Raw genomic sequence first — 15941 nt, 5'->3', positions numbered from 1 at the left:
ATACAACTGTTGCTTAGGCACTATTTTCATATTTCAACTGTCTCTGCTCACAAAACATTGTTATTATATTCTCTATGTTATTACAGGTTTACCATACTGTAATAGTTTACGGAAAGTTGTTGGTTTAAGTATTAGTTTTAAGATTTTAATTTATTATTTAGACAAAAATGCTGTTGGTTTTCAGGAAAATCTCGGGAAATTTTTAATAAAAATCCATCAGCAAACTTGGCCTTTCCGTTCATGCCAATTTCTTCAATCATAATTTCCGCCTTCATTTAATCCTAGGTAATGTAGATGACAGTATATTTAACGAAACTGTCAGTTACAGGGATGCTCACCTTGCCAGTGGCTATTAGATTAATTTATTTTATTGTTATCTCCCAACTCGGAACCTCACATAGCTTGATGGTCTATCCGCTCGCACTGCACAACTTGTTCCTGCCTCAGTGCGTCTCTTCTCAGTTACAGTAAACGTTTTTAAAGTTATGGTTACATCTCTTTAGTTAAAAATTCAAAGAAAAACGGCTAGAATCATTATTAAAAAATAAGTAAATTCTTAAATTTTCACGGGTGAAATTTCTTAGATGTCGTTGGTTTTTCTGTTTCTGAGTAGATTCTGCATTATCGTTCATTATCAAAGGTTGATTGTGAAGAATTTGTCCTCCATTTCTATATGGCTGTTACATGCTACATTTTTGCCTTGCTTCTTGCAATCCATATTTTTATCATATTTTCTTTTAACTTTAAGTCAAGTTTCTTAATATGGTACCAATACCTCATTGACAAAAAACTATTGTTAATCCATAAATCATTTGCTTTTGTCAGTTTGGTGAAGAGATTTCGGATAGAATTAAAAGTATACGTATTTGTCTGTTAAGAACTTTACATAATATAGAACATTGTTATGTGATCTTATATATTTTTGTGTGTTTTTTTACCGTGGCCATTTCTACCATTAAATTGTGCGAATAATATTCAACCTCATGCACCGATCTGAGTTGATTGTACAACTTTAATACTTTAAACAATGTTTTAAAACCTAACAGAGATAAATACTTTCTTAACTGGCAGTAAAACTCGCTTGCGCGAATCTTGGCCTCCTCTATCAAAGTTTGCGAGTTGCCCGGTCCAATGCTGCCACCATCCAGTTTCGGACACCAAGGAGGAGTTCTTGCATCCTTAGAAACACCATCACTCATCGTGACCTCGGTCAAGTCCACTCGTCGCGTGCCATATATATTTTCTTTAATTATCTTGTGTGGTATTTCCTCGGGATTCATTCTGGCCACGTGTCCTGCCCAACGAAGGCGTCCAAGCTTCACCACACTCACCACGTCTACGTCCCAGTACAAACTCCTTAGTTCTGCAGTACTTCTCCGTCTCCATGTTTCGCCATCCAAAATGGCTCCATAGTTCCTTCGAAGAATTTTTTTTTTTTTTTCGTACCTAAGGAGAACAAGCTCGTCATTTTTGGTGGTGACCCAGCACTCTGAGGCGTATGTTAAGACGAACAGAGATAAATACAATTAACTTATATTTTTAGTTTGCCATTTGTGGAACGAACTTGTCTGTTTTAAACATGCTTTACTAACCTGACTATTACAAACTACAATGATACTACCTTCTTGGGTAGAAGGGTAGAAGAAGAAACTAGTAATTCCGTTTTGACCAATAGATTGCATTTACAATTGCCTTAACATAATTAACTTTTGAATATGCAGTCTCTGCTATGAAAGCAATAATACACAAAAGAACCAATTTATGGAAGCGCAGTAATCGGTCAAACTGTTGTTAGAAATTAATTCAAAACATATATAAGAGACTCTTGTGAAAATAAATTTACTAATATATATTGCTGTAATTCATTCATTATTTATGAAAGATGAAAAGTTTCGTGTTCCATTTCCCAGTAAGTGGATGGGGCAAAACTCATCACATTGTCTGCTGTTTTAACAGTAAAATCAGTTAAGAGGAATCGTATATATAGGTCAGAGTCCGCCTGTTGATTTCCCCTTTCTCACAATGTTGAGAATGTGTAGGCTTTTATTGTCAACAGATATCTCTCCACTCGCAGCAGACAATGTGATGAGTAAAACAAACTGATAGTAGTTCTTTAATCAATGATTTTAAAATGAAATTTAGTATTGTTTTTACTTATAATAGTTGCAAGAAATTGTTGATAAAATTATTGTTTCACTGAACGTTTTTCCAATAAACAATATACCTAATTCCTTGTTATTATTTTTATCGAAGTTTAATCAAATTTAAATGCTTTAATAGTAGATTTTATGCGGCGAATATTTGAGTCATTAGTTTGTAAATAATAGTACAGTAAAACCACGAACAAATTACAATTTTGTTTCATAACAGATTTTAACAGTAAGTACGTAATCAAGTTTAAATTGGAAAATAAATTTAAATCCTTTGTGTAAACTATTATGTAATATAGAGGAGGATTCTGTTACTATTGCATAACTGTTGGATGTTTTGTAAGAGAGGCTGCAAATTCAAATCAATTTCGACCTAAAAATCTGATACCGTTTCTGTGCATTTCTATAGAATAATGGTCTATAGAAAGTGCATTGCATAAGTGTGCATACGAGGTCTGTAAATTAAGTAATGAGACTGATTTTTTTAAAAAATTTTATTCAAAAAGAATTACAATTCTATATTATCACCTTCAAAATAACTTCCTTCTGAAGCCACACAGCGCTGGAGACGTTTCTTCCACTCATAGCATAGTGCTCGAACTCCGATACTGGAATAGCCTTTAGCTGGTCGGTTACAGCCGTTTGAATGTTTTCGACTGTCCCAAAATGAGTTCCCTTGAGGTGATTTTTCAACTTCGGGAAGAGAAAAAAAGTCACAAGGACCCAAGTCAGGCGAATAAGGTGGCTGAGGAGCCACAGGAATGAGCATGGAGTGGCACACTTCAACCTCTCCAAGGCCCCAAAAAAGCAAGGATGGCGAAGTCGAAGATCAAATGCATGCTGATTTGTTTTTTTCGATATCCACGGAATCGTCCACAAAGAGTTTCTACCTTAAGGTCAAACGGTCAATCAACACTTTTACCCGAGAGGTTCTTGAAAAACTTCGAAAAAAGGTCATTCCTGTGAGACCAAACATCAAGAACAAGTGGGTGTTCCATCACGATAATGCTCCTTGTCACGCAGCAATTTCAATAAACCAGAGTTTTTGGCCAGTAAAAACATTCCTATGGCTCCTCAGCCTCCTTATTCGCCTGACTTGAGTCCTTGTAACTTTTTTCTCTTCCCGAAGTTGAAAAATCACCTCAAGAGAACTCATTTGGGACAGTCGAAAACATTCCAACGGCTGTAACCGACTATTCCAGTATCGGAGTTCGAGCACTGCTATGAGGAGTGGAAGAAACGTCTCAAGCGCTGTGTGGCTTCAGAAGGAAGTTATTTTGAAGGTGGCAATATAGAATTGTAATTCTTTTTGAATAAAAAAATCAGTCTCATTACTTAATTTAAAGACCTCGTATGTGTGTAATGAAAGAGAAGGAGGAAGCAATTATCACACATTTGTTATATTGAACTTGCCTCAGCAATTGGAAACTATATTAAGAGCAATAATTAATTAAGTTCAATTTAAAATAACTTTTACAAATCACATAAATTTTCCAGGAGGGTCCAGGCGAATGGGTATCTTTGGATGCTGAGCTTGTGATGATGGATGGTGAAGTTGTAGGCACTAAAGAACCAACCGGCCACTCCTTGTTAGTCGACTGCAGGTTTGAATTACCATTTGGTAAGTAAAATTATAAACAGAACAAAATTGAATTTTTCTCCTTTTCTTAACTTATGATAACAACTTTTACTGTTTATTATTTCTTTTAAATAATATTAAGTTAAAAGAAAAATAAAAGTGTTTTACGCATATTACCGTTTTACACATCACCAGCATGTAAAAAATTCTACTTTGTTTTTCAAGATATTTTAGGTATATTTTATTAATAAATGTCCATTCTTTTATACTATATATATATATATATTCTCAATTAACGTTCCCTGTAGTGAGATGTTTTTCTTGTCTTTTAAAGAAAACTTCAAATTTCAAAATTTACTGGTTTACTACTTCACCTGGTATTTTTTTTTACTTTATTTTTCCAGATAATATTAAACAAAACCTGCGTACATCTTGTTTATGCTAAGGTGTATGTAAACGATGAATTCTTATCTTCTTATGGTGTTGTATATGTTTGACGTGTATAAAGCCGGTAAAAAATTAAATAGGTTTTTATTTAACAATATTTTTTATATTTGTTTATTATTTAATTGATTTTTCTCAATCAAAAGAAGCTGAAGCCTAAATAATAATTTTTATTTACATTAATTATTATTATAAATTTTATTTCAGTTATTATTTTTAAACATATTAATATAAAATTAGTTTATTTTACTGTTTAAAATACTATTGAAGAATTAAATATTGCTAATTTTATAGAATAGGATTCTTCAAAAAGAAAAAAATTACTTAAAACTAGTGAAGGTTTGATTATTTGGTTTTGACCAGTTTGAAATTTTATAAAAGTTCTAGATCTTTTTAATATTTTGGGTGTAAAAGTGATAAATCTTCTTGACTTCATTTCCTTATTGTATTTTCATGGTACAAAACTAACTAATCTTACAATTCTGTTAGAAATAGATATGATTTATTCATTAGTATAGTCATTTCCGACAATGTCCCATCCATAGCTAGATCAAAATTGATCCCAGCTCTTGCTGCCTGGAAGACCTCACTTCTCTCTTCCTTCCTAATATCTTTGTGGGAAGCTTTTTTTCTCTGTCTTTCTTGATTTCTTTTGACGTTGATACTTACAATCTTCAGAATGGTATGTCTAAATAGTCTCATAAATGGTGTTCTTTCATGCTCTTTTCAAATATCTTAGGGTTTCTGAATTTGGCTGGATTGCAACTGGATGCTTTTCTTAGCAAGACCCAAAGAGTTACTTGTAATTTCCACAAAAGAGTTTTGTAAACCACAGAGTAGTAGAATCATCAGTGTTTTCAGTGCCGTCGACAGTCTAGGTAATAATTACATAAAAAATCAACAAAAAGTTATTATCAACCAAGCCCGAACTAATTTTTTAAAATAAAGTTAAGTTCTTTTAGAAATTTCAACCTAAAAAAAAAAGCATTTCGGCTAACTTATTACCATAAGGAATTTTATTTTCGCAATGGTTTGCTAAATTTGACTTCTAGTGGCTAGAGGAGCAGGATCAGAAAGCTATTTTAGATCCATTCTTCAGTTTAAGACACAAAATAAGATTAAAATCCATTTATTCGCATATTTTAGTCATATTTTTTACTTAAATAAATAAAAATCTTCCTTTAGCAGTAATCATAGAATAGTTTATTTATTAAAATCCTTGAAGCGGCTCAACTTGTGTTGATAGTTGCAGGGAGGTGATCTTAAACAGGCAATTCTGTCAGTAATTTTTTTGAAGAAAATAAACAACTTGCTTTGACTTACTAACTATCTGGCCTGTTTGAACGCTACAAAGTCTTTCTTTTGGATAAAGAAAAAGTATTCTTTCACCACTAATGATAAGAAGAAGAAAAAGTCCCATGTTTAACAATCCAAAAAATCAGATAAGATTCAAATAATAGATTTAAATGACGGATATTCAAAAAAAAAAAAAAAAAAGAATCAGAATGTAGACAAAACATTTTCTTTTTAATTTTTAAATATCCGAAAAGATGATATAATTTTCTTGATTTCTATTAAGACGCTTACTAATCTTATACTGACTTTTTTTTTTTTGCAGTTGAAGTCCAGTTTATTGAGGGTTAACAGAATTTTTCGTAAAGACTCAGTATAGAATACATTAAGGAAAAGGTTAGCTCAGTGGTTAGTGCGCTGGAATCCCACGCGGAGATTTTGGATTCAAGTCCAGCCTGCCCTACCTAAAATTTTCTCTTACTAAGGAGCTTTTTTACAGCTTACGAATGATGTGTGTAGCGAGAGAACTCTGTTGGGTCTGATTGTTAATGCCATAATAAAAGTGCCTTGTGCTCACAATGTTAAGACTCCTTAAATTACAAATTTATTTTTTAATTGAATAAACAATAAATTTGTACACTAAGAAAAATTCTCAAGTATAGAGGAGACAAAAAACGGGATTTGTGGACCTATTTGATGATTGTAGGGCTAATGATGTTGTTGCTCATATGTCTGGAGTACAGTTCAAACTGACTGAACGACAGTCCCATCTATTATTGAAAGGTAATTTCATTTGTTGTTTACAGAAAGAATATCTAAGTTTTTACGAGGACTCTTAAAATAAAGAAATATCAGTTCTAAACATTGTAAGTGTGTATATATGTATAGTTTGGTTAAAGCTTATTTGGGATTGTTTCCTGAAAAGAACATTGGTTTTTAAAAAAAAAGTGGAATAGAGGAATTCTTTCTCTAAAAAATGGAATGATTCTAGTTTTAAAAGAATGTAATACTTGAAATCTTCAACGCAATTAATGTATATACCAAGCTAGGGTTCGTTTAAACTCGGTCTGGAGACAGTGTTCTCTGCTACAACCTGTCCATTACTGGATATAGAGAGAAGAAAAGCTCTTAGGAAAAGAAAATCTAACTTTATTACGCCTGGAACTCAAACTGAGCTAACCCATGTTGACTTGGCATTGTTTGTAAATTATAATCATTTTTAAATTTACCTATGACGATGAATTGAAGGACTTCGTTGGCATTAATTATTTTTAGATCGATTTCTTTCTATCTAACGTCTTATTTTTCTAAAGAATTCCAAATTTGGACAACTCTAACAGAATTCAGGCAAATATGGTCTAACAGGGACTGATTTTTACTTAAGACTCCTGGGATAGAAAGTAAATATGTTCACTCCCCTCCGAGCAAAACCTCCTCTCTCTTAAATTACAGTTAATTCGCCAACTTCAACCTTAAAATCTCCTCTTTTGAGAAATTTGCAAAGCCAAAATATCATCTCATTTGTACTCATTATAATATACGAGGGTCGTTTGAAAAGTCCGTGCAAAGTCAGAGAGATAGCACCACTGGCGCGTATCGAGGTTATGTTTAGTTAGTAGCATCTCTTGGAAGAACATACACCAAGTTTCAGCCAGATCGGTCTATTTCTTTGTGTTTGGCATTCGTTTGAATCGAGGAAGTCGAGTGATTTTCAAAAAATGGACGAAAAAGAATTTCGTGTGTTGATTAAACACTACTTTATGAAAGGCAAAACGCCTCAGGAGACTAAAGAGAAGCTTGATAAACATTATGGTGACTCTGCACCTTCGATTAGAACAGTTTATAAGTGGTTTCAAAATTTTTGGAGTGGCCATATGGGCACAAGTGACGCTGAACGTTCTGGACGCCCTGTTGAGGTTACTACTCCAAGAAATCATTGATAAAATCCATGATATGGTGATGGATGACAGAAGAGTGAAGGTGCGTGAGATTGCTAGTGCTGTGGGCATCTCGAATGAACGGGTACATAATATTTTGCATCAACATTTGGACATGACAAAGCTATCCGCAAGATGGGTGCCGCGATTGCTCACGCTTGACCAAAAACGAAATCGTGTGAAGTTGGACGAAGTGTATAAGCCTAAAAGGAGACTATGTTGAAAAATAAAAAAGGTTTACCCCAAAAAATTAAGTAGTTTTTATTTTTGCACGGACTTTTCAAACGACCCTCGTAAAATGATATTATCTCTCTTCAAAAGTCCATTTTATTTAGCCTAGGATTTTGAAGAACAAAAGAGAAAAACATTTAGCTGTTAAAATAGATATTTTATTGCGCATAGCAAAAATTGTAATTTCATATTTTATATACAAATTATTTTTAATATATTTTGTTTTATTGGCTTTTTTTTATTTAAGTTCAATGCTTTTCTTTAACCTTAAGAAATCCGTTTGGTGACTAATCTTATGCGATTCTAGTGACACAGAAATCCAATTTCTCATCATAACCAAATCAATTTGCTGAGTTGATCTATAATATTTTATATACTTTAATTTCGCTCATTTATATTATTATTATCCAGCACTGCGGACCTATCTAAATTTTTAATATATTTTAATACCAATTATGTTGAGAAAATTTGATGTAGCACTTTATTTAGATACAAAATACAGTTTTTAAAAATCCATCTTGATAAATTCATGTAGATGAGTGCATTAAGTAATTCATTTCATAAAGCTAAATTGGACAACTGCCTTCACTCCTAAAATTTTATTAGTCTTTTGTAAAAACAAATAATTAAAATTCTATTAACCAAAAAGTTTAAATTCTTTTCTCAGCTTTAATCTAAAATTTTTCAAAACTTCCATGTAAAATTGTTTTGTGTGTGTTTACTTTGCAAAAATGCACTTCTTTGGAATTCAATTTCAATATGTGTTTGCCTTAAATTTACCTTTTTTTGTTTTTACTTTCAATAATTCCCTGTTAAATTAAATAAATAAAACTTCAAAATACTTTCGATTTCTTTTAAACGTAGATAGATTATTTATTTTACATTCTAGGCTAAAGAGGATTACCTTGAATTCTGGATAATGTTAAGTAAGTGCCTATAAATGTTATTTTATTAAATAAATTCATACCAAATTTATTCAGTCCATAAATAATAAAAGTTGGTTTACACAGGACTTCCTGAATGTAGAAGTCTAAATATATAAATATTATTTCGAATTTTAATCTGAAGACATTAGGTTACTCTAGAGGAGAAATGGACCACCTTTGTGACCATCAGAGTCAGTTTTTGACTTTTATACCCTGTCGCTGACATAGAAGTATCTAAATTAACTGATAAAGACATTTAATTAGCACAAAAATTGGTTGTTAAACAAAAATTTAAAGAAATACTCAAATGAATATTGTTATCTTAGCATATTTCTTGCAAAATAATTTTAACTAAATAAATTTTTTTTTAACCTACTCGCAGTGAGGACGAATATTGACCTATGGGCCGTACTTGGCCCACCCCTGGTTATTTTCTATTATCTCTCTCTCTTTTTGAGTTCAACGTTGGAATCACATTATTGGGAAGTATTGGCAAAGCCAAATTAATCACAGGTACTGACCACTCTTAAAAACAAAACATTAAATTTCCTACCACTTCCATTAGGTAGGCTTTTATTGAAAAATTTATTTTGAGAAACCTAGGAAGAATGGTGGATTGTAAGGTTTCATATTAAGCACAATTTTTGTTTTCATCTCTGTCATCACTATATTCTAATAATTACCTTTGCACATTTTGTCAATAATTTAACATAATATAAACTATTTCTGAACTAAATGTAAGTAAAAAAGTAGATTTGACATTGATTGAATTAATTGAGATTGATTAGACTAGATTCTCGTGTTAATCGTTTCACAAATTAATTATTTTTAATCACACGATTGAATAACTAATAAAATTGACCATTTTTTCTTAATTTCCTTTATTATATATAAAGAAAAACAAGATATTACAACTATTATGATATCAAGCTATAGTATGAGAAAAAGAAAAATCATTAACAGGTATTTCTAAGTTTAATTTTATACATATAAAAAATTACGCCCTGATATATCCGTTAAGCCTTCAAACAATAGCCCTACAGTGTACTTTAAATTAACATTCTGTTTCAGTTATCTAATCAATTGCTACTTTTTCCAAACGTTTTATAATAACACCCAGTTATATTTTACTAGCTCCATGGGAAAAATAAAACACAGCCAATTTATGATAATGCTTTTTTCTTCCTAAAATTAGTGCAGCACATTAGTGGTCACATTTGCAGTGTGAAAAACATTTAAAAGAAAAAGAAAAAAGATACTTTGTGTTCCAATTAGTCCAATTATAATGAACTTGATTATATCACATAAAGCATATTGTCCAGTAACCTTCCAAATTATTATTATTTGTTTGTATTGTTTTATGAAATACTATTATATTTACTAACTTTTGCCTAGTAAAATTCATAATTTTGCTCTTTAACTGAATAAGCTTAGTAGTGATTAACGTGAGACAGCTATTCATTCTGTCTGCTGTCCCCGTTTATTTACTTGGTAGTTATCGCGTACATGAACGTGTTGCTAATCGGGCTAAAGTAGATCTTCTTAGAATAGTTCATATCTATTTAGTCTTTAGATTTTACCGATTAAGAACAGAAAAAATTAGTAAGTCTGAAGGTTATCTTAATTCAAAGATTTTGATGTTAGTAACTACATAGGTAAAACTTAATTTTATTTTATTATTGTACTAAGATTTACGTAGAATTTTATGGCTTGCCTTATCTTTAACTTCTTGTCATCAGCTTTTATCTGTATTTCTTCTGTAACCTTCCATTAAATTAAATTTTATTTTTCTACCTTTAAAAATAATTTTTAGATAGATTTTCGGATTAGTTACAGCTAGGTACTTGAGGTAAGCTCAATGTTTCGCAATGTTCTCTCCCTCAAATATAAAATTTTACTTTTAATTTATTTACTGTTCACCACAACAAGATTAACATTTCTAAGAGTCAAACTTGGACTCGTAATTTAAAAAAATGCTTTGCTACTGGTTCCTTGCTTAAGCAGGAACAGTTCGTACAGAACTTCATTCTCTCATAGCTGGCTATTAATTAATTTTAAATAGATATTTCCTTTACTTCATTTAATGTGTTGTAATATTTTATTACATATTACAGAGCTAAAAATAAACCAGCATTTTCTTTTATTAATTATATCTTTTAGAGAATTTAACTTGACTTAATGAAATATTTTGACCCATATAATTGAAAGGCCTTTTATCTTTTAATGAGGATAATTTAAAATAAATATATGTATGTATATATATTGGTGTTAGGACGTTATGATCCTCCATGTGACTGGAAGGAACTACTCGGATTGGTACCGCCGGCTCGACGTAGGACAGGTAAAGTCTTACAAAAAAGCAACAATCTTCAATCAGCTATTATACTTACAAATTATTTTCATCAACATTATTATCGACAAAAAATATGAAATAACTAAGTAAATGTGTATCAAAAAGGATAATGTAAGAAAATCATTCTGTACATCAAAATAAATTTCTTAAATTTATACAATCTAATACAATAAATGTTCAGTAAATAATAAAGTTGAATAAAAGTTTTGGATGATCAATCAAATGTTATAAATAGTTTCAGTTTTCTTCGGTTGTCATCATTTCGAACTTTTTAAAATAAGAATATGATTTGTAACTTTTTCAAAGTTCATTGAACCAGTTGCAAACTGAATGGGTGTCTTTGGGAGTTTCTTACACTGAAATTGCTACAATCTCATATCTATTATATTTTAACTTTTTAATTCTATCCTTTTTTTATTTTCTTGTAATTTTTTCCTTTCTTTTTTTTTTACACTCTGATTTTGTGACAGGAATAATAATGTTCTAAACAGCAGTAAGGAACCGACAGTAAGTTTAGACTTCAATAAACTTTAACAGTTCTTTGCAAGAAATAGAGGCTAGGATGTACTTTAGATATTTGAATAATTTTGTAACATTAATATTAATTGTAAATATTCGTTCTTCGGAGACGGCGCCATGTTCTCCATGGATTTATTCGTGAATTGGGTTTTATCGCTGTTAGATTATTCTATGCACTTTCAGAAAATCCTGTATTTGAAACGATATGTCCAAATTTTTTGACCATAATAGAAAAATTAATGGCGTATTGATTAAAAATTTATTCTCGGATAAATGCATATTTATTAGGACATTTTTAGCACCAATACTCTCGTTTAACTGGTGGTGTTCATAAATATATTAACTCAGTGAACTTTCATCAGTTATTTTATCGAAAACAGTAGAAAGCTTTACTGCAGCAAAACTTAAAACAATGTATATTCAAACGTAGCGGGTTTGTACAATATATTTTATCTTAATGTATTGAGCAACTGCAAATTAAAAGATCTTTAAGGTCGCAATGAAGTTGGCCTTTCTTAAGATACTTAATCTTCATTGTAAAACAATCTTCAACGGTTAATTGGTCTAGGAAAAGAAGCAAAGCCAAATGGTTTGTTTGAAGTAGCATTGTTAGCGAATAGGGTGAAATTAATCTCAAATTATTGGCCCCGAGCATTTACAGTGCATTTTCGGTGCTACTCAGAAAGTATAGTACGAAACATAAACAGAATTCAACTTTTTTATTTCTCACAGATGAGTAAACCTTTGATGGATGAAACTAGAAAGTGGTCAGAAATAGAAAGAACACGCCTTGCAAAATTTGAGCTACGAAATTAAATAGAACTGAGCTTCTAACCACAATTTTAGTAATATAATCGTTGTCATAATTAGAGTATTTAATGTTGTCCAGCCTCAGTACTCTGCAAAATCCAATGCTTATTTTATACTTACAAGGATATTCGCATTTAGACATATAGAAGGATTGTAGCAATGAGTTCTGGGGAAAAATGAACTCTTTCTAATGAACGTTTGTAAATTAAAATAAAAAAAGTTTGCAAATGAACATTTGACATCTTTGCAAAGGTATTACTGTTGTAATTTAAGAAGCAGAGAAGTGATTAACTCAGAGGTAAGACTCTAATTTCAGACTGAGTTTTACTCTTTCTAGGACCTTTTTTTAGCTCTCTGTAGAGCGTGTGATGGACAATGTTATCTGCAACAAGAGATCACTCTCCCGAGATAGGAAGCTCCGGGCGACAATAATCTCGGTAGGGTGACGCTCCTCATATTAAAAAGAAGCATACATTTTCAAGAAACTGAAACGCTTGTCAGAGCCCAAAAATTTGATTTTATCTAGGCTGGTCTATTGGCATTTGTCTAGCAACCTATTGTGCTATAAATAGAGTATGGGAAGGCTTCATTTGACTTTTATCAATGAACAACGGTTACAGTGAAGATGGTGTTTTCTCGTTGAGCACTCGACCTGATTATGGTGATTAACAGTCCCACAAGCCAGCGATAGGTTCAAATTGGAAATGTCCATTTTCATACCAGAAATAGAACTGAAGAATACTGTGGTTAGTTCTGAGAAGGTGTTAAACATCCAAAATGATGTGACGAACAGACTAAAATAAAGAGTTGGGATTTATTAGAGAGGTTGGCCAGTGATAGCTCAGGCTTCACCAGCCTTTATTAATACTTATTAGGCTAGATTTGTTCCTTATTGATTTTCATAGGAGTGGAAGACATGACGGATCATTTTATGAAAGTTCTGTTTTTCTTTTAATGTTTAAGGGGATGGTAAAATTAATTTTTTTTTTTTTTAATCCCCTCTAGTAACCCTGGTAGAGAACCGTTTATTTTGTATGTCCACAGAAGTATACACACAATCAATGAACATAAAATATTCAAAAGAAATATAAAATAAAATATACATTATATACAATAAAATTTAAGGCAATATAACAAAATATTCAATAAAATATGTAGTAATGTAATAAAATGTACAGTATAATATACATTAAATATACAATAAAATGTACATTTCTGACATATTTCATAAAGACACTTAATTCAAATTTTATTTCAATAGTTTAAATAATTATACATACAAATATAAAAAAGCGAAATTTTCTAGGATTAATGGTTAATAATTTTACAGTAAAATACTTTGAATGAAGTAAAAATACTTTATATTGATGTCCTAATGGACAGAAACTTGAAACTCTGGTATTCATTCTTGGGAGCAAAAACTAGGCGGCACGGGTAGCCGAGCTGTTAGAGGCGAGACCTGTAAAGCTAATATGTATTGTGGTACTAGGTTCGATTCCCTGTCCTAGGCCTTGGATTTTATTTAATGGTTAATAAAAGAAATTTACAGTAAAGAATGTTTGCTAGTCGCCTCCGTCCATGACACCTAATTACAGGTAGTTGGACGTAAAGCCTGCTTGAAAAAAATGGCAATTACTTTACTACTTACTTTGAATGAACTTTTTAAAATCCTCATAACAGTCTCTCCTTAATAACATACTGTGTTTGTTGGCCAAACCTTCTTCTATCTACAACATATCTTTCTAATTACTGGTGTCAGAGGCTCCACTGAAACAAAATGTGGTCCGGAGACTGAACAGTTTCACTGTCGCAAGAACAAGTGGTTCTTTTAAAATTTCTAGATAAGGAAAATAGATGCTCAAGTGACGAGATGTATAAAAAATTAAACATTAACATTTAATTGATTTAACTCTTGCTTTTTGTTATTAGTAGAGTGTGGGTAAACAAATGTCCGAAAAAAATCATACAGAAATAGTATATATAAAAACAAGATTAAATAAAGCTACTAAAAAGTATAGATAATGTTGATGAAAATAGAGTTTTGTAAGTATAGTTTTGGAGAGATGGTTTCTGTCTCTATTTCCTAGCTGTCACACCACGTCAGTGCTGCTGCTGTACGGTCCGCCTGTTTCAGGGGCGGACTTCACAATCTGCTTTGATTTACTTTTCACTTATCACTGCACCAAGTTCTCTCTCTTCTCTCTCTTCCATTTCTCTCCACTAATGATTCCTTCTTGTCTTCTTTCTCTATTTTTTTGTCTGTATCTTTCTCTTTGTAACCTGTGTCACTTGGTCGACTAGAGGATGTGTTCCACGCACTACGTAATAAAATAAAACTCCTGTGAACTGCAATAAAACTTAAATCACCAATTAAAACACTAAATTTATTAATAAACCTTAATTATATTTATATTATTTTCCTTAATCCACGTACATAAATTGCAAGTTTGATAATGTTGGCGCACATTTTATTTTTGTTCTTTCAAAAAATCTTATTTCAAGTCCTACTGTCAAAACAAATATTAAGTACCGAGTCATTCTTTCATATTTTATCGAATTATTTCTTCTTATCCTGCATAGCCTTTTATGTGATGTGTTTTGTTTGAAGGAATGTTATGAATGTTAGCATGACACCTTTACTAACAAATATCATATATTTGTAAATATTTATAAGCATTAAGTTCATATTAATGGAATAGGAAGCTTTATATGTCAATTCATTATTAATGAATAAAAGAACATATTTTAATTCATAAATTGAAATAATAAATAAAAAATGGACTTATCATGTGATTATATTTATTATTAGATAAAGTTTATTGGATATTATAAATTTCTATTCTTCTGCAGTCATTTTAAGACTGTTGATCTTACTTTTTTTTTTTAATTCAACTAAGGCTTTTTTTGTCACCGAACAAAGATCATTATCGATTTTTTCGCAGTATCATTTCAGTTGAAAAAGAGGACTCCGTGCCATTACATTTCAAAGGGAATCTAGTGCTCAATTCGTTTAGATTCTTCTTCTGTGGGCCAATAGCAGATTTTCAATCAACTTTGAAGACTTTTCCATCAGTTTATGAGAGAGAGAGAGATCGAGTGTATCGTATGTCTGAAAATTTTGAAATAGAAATCATATCTTTGATACACTGATTTCTGTACAAAATGATTAACTGATCTTTTTAAGTTTGATGTCTAAGAAAGAGTGTTAGGATAAATATTTGATTAAAAAGAGAAACAGTTCACAAAGATATTTCGAAATAGTTTTCTCTCTCGGCCAGAATTACATTTCAAAAACTGCGTACAAGAATTCATCAGTTAGAAAGGTTTAATAAGAAAAATAAACTTTGTATAATTCTGGAGCTCAGATTTTGGCGGATCTTATTTACAAAAAAGTCAATGAAATAAAATTAATGTTAAGACCAAAAGTAAATATTTTAACCCGTTGCCGCACACTTTTAATTTGATGATCGTGCTCAGAAACACACTTTTTTTTCTCAATTGTTTATGACTGCCAGATGGAATCAAGTGTAAGTTGTATGTTTGGAAGTAAATATTATCACATTTGGCCACGGTTTTTCCAAAAAAACTCTCGACGGCTATAACCGTCATTTGCTCATCATGTCATTTTTTTCTCTTTCCAGAGCAAATGACGGCTATGACCGTCGTGACGACCATACAGCATTTGCTTTACTAATTCAA

The 15941-nt window shown here is 31.3% G+C and overlaps 1 protein-coding gene across 6 annotated transcripts in view; it reads left to right on the top strand.

Moving 5' to 3' along the window:
* unc-13 overlaps nt 1-15941 on the top strand; it is a 626295-nt gene that overhangs the window by 153863 nt on the left and 456491 nt on the right. For 4 of the 6 annotated variants that reach the window (XM_074122305.1, XM_074122303.1, XM_074122304.1 and 1 more), the window contains exon 6: nt 3648-3771. In XM_074122305.1, the coding sequence (XP_073978406.1) occupies nt 3648-3771 (124 nt within the window). Of the gene's footprint in view, nt 1-3647; nt 3772-10832; nt 10902-15941 lie in introns of all 6 variants that reach the window. The other 2 variants (XM_074122300.1, XM_074122301.1) reach the window with 1 other exon arrangement.

This window comes from Rhodnius prolixus, unplaced genomic scaffold, assembly GCF_049639745.1.
Source record: "Rhodnius prolixus isolate KJV_2025 unplaced genomic scaffold, Rpr scaffold_8, whole genome shotgun sequence".
NCBI lineage: Eukaryota > Metazoa > Arthropoda > Insecta > Hemiptera > Reduviidae > Rhodnius > Rhodnius prolixus.
The sequence above is the reverse complement of the archived record's forward strand: the minus strand, read 5'-3'. Positions and strand labels throughout refer to the sequence as shown.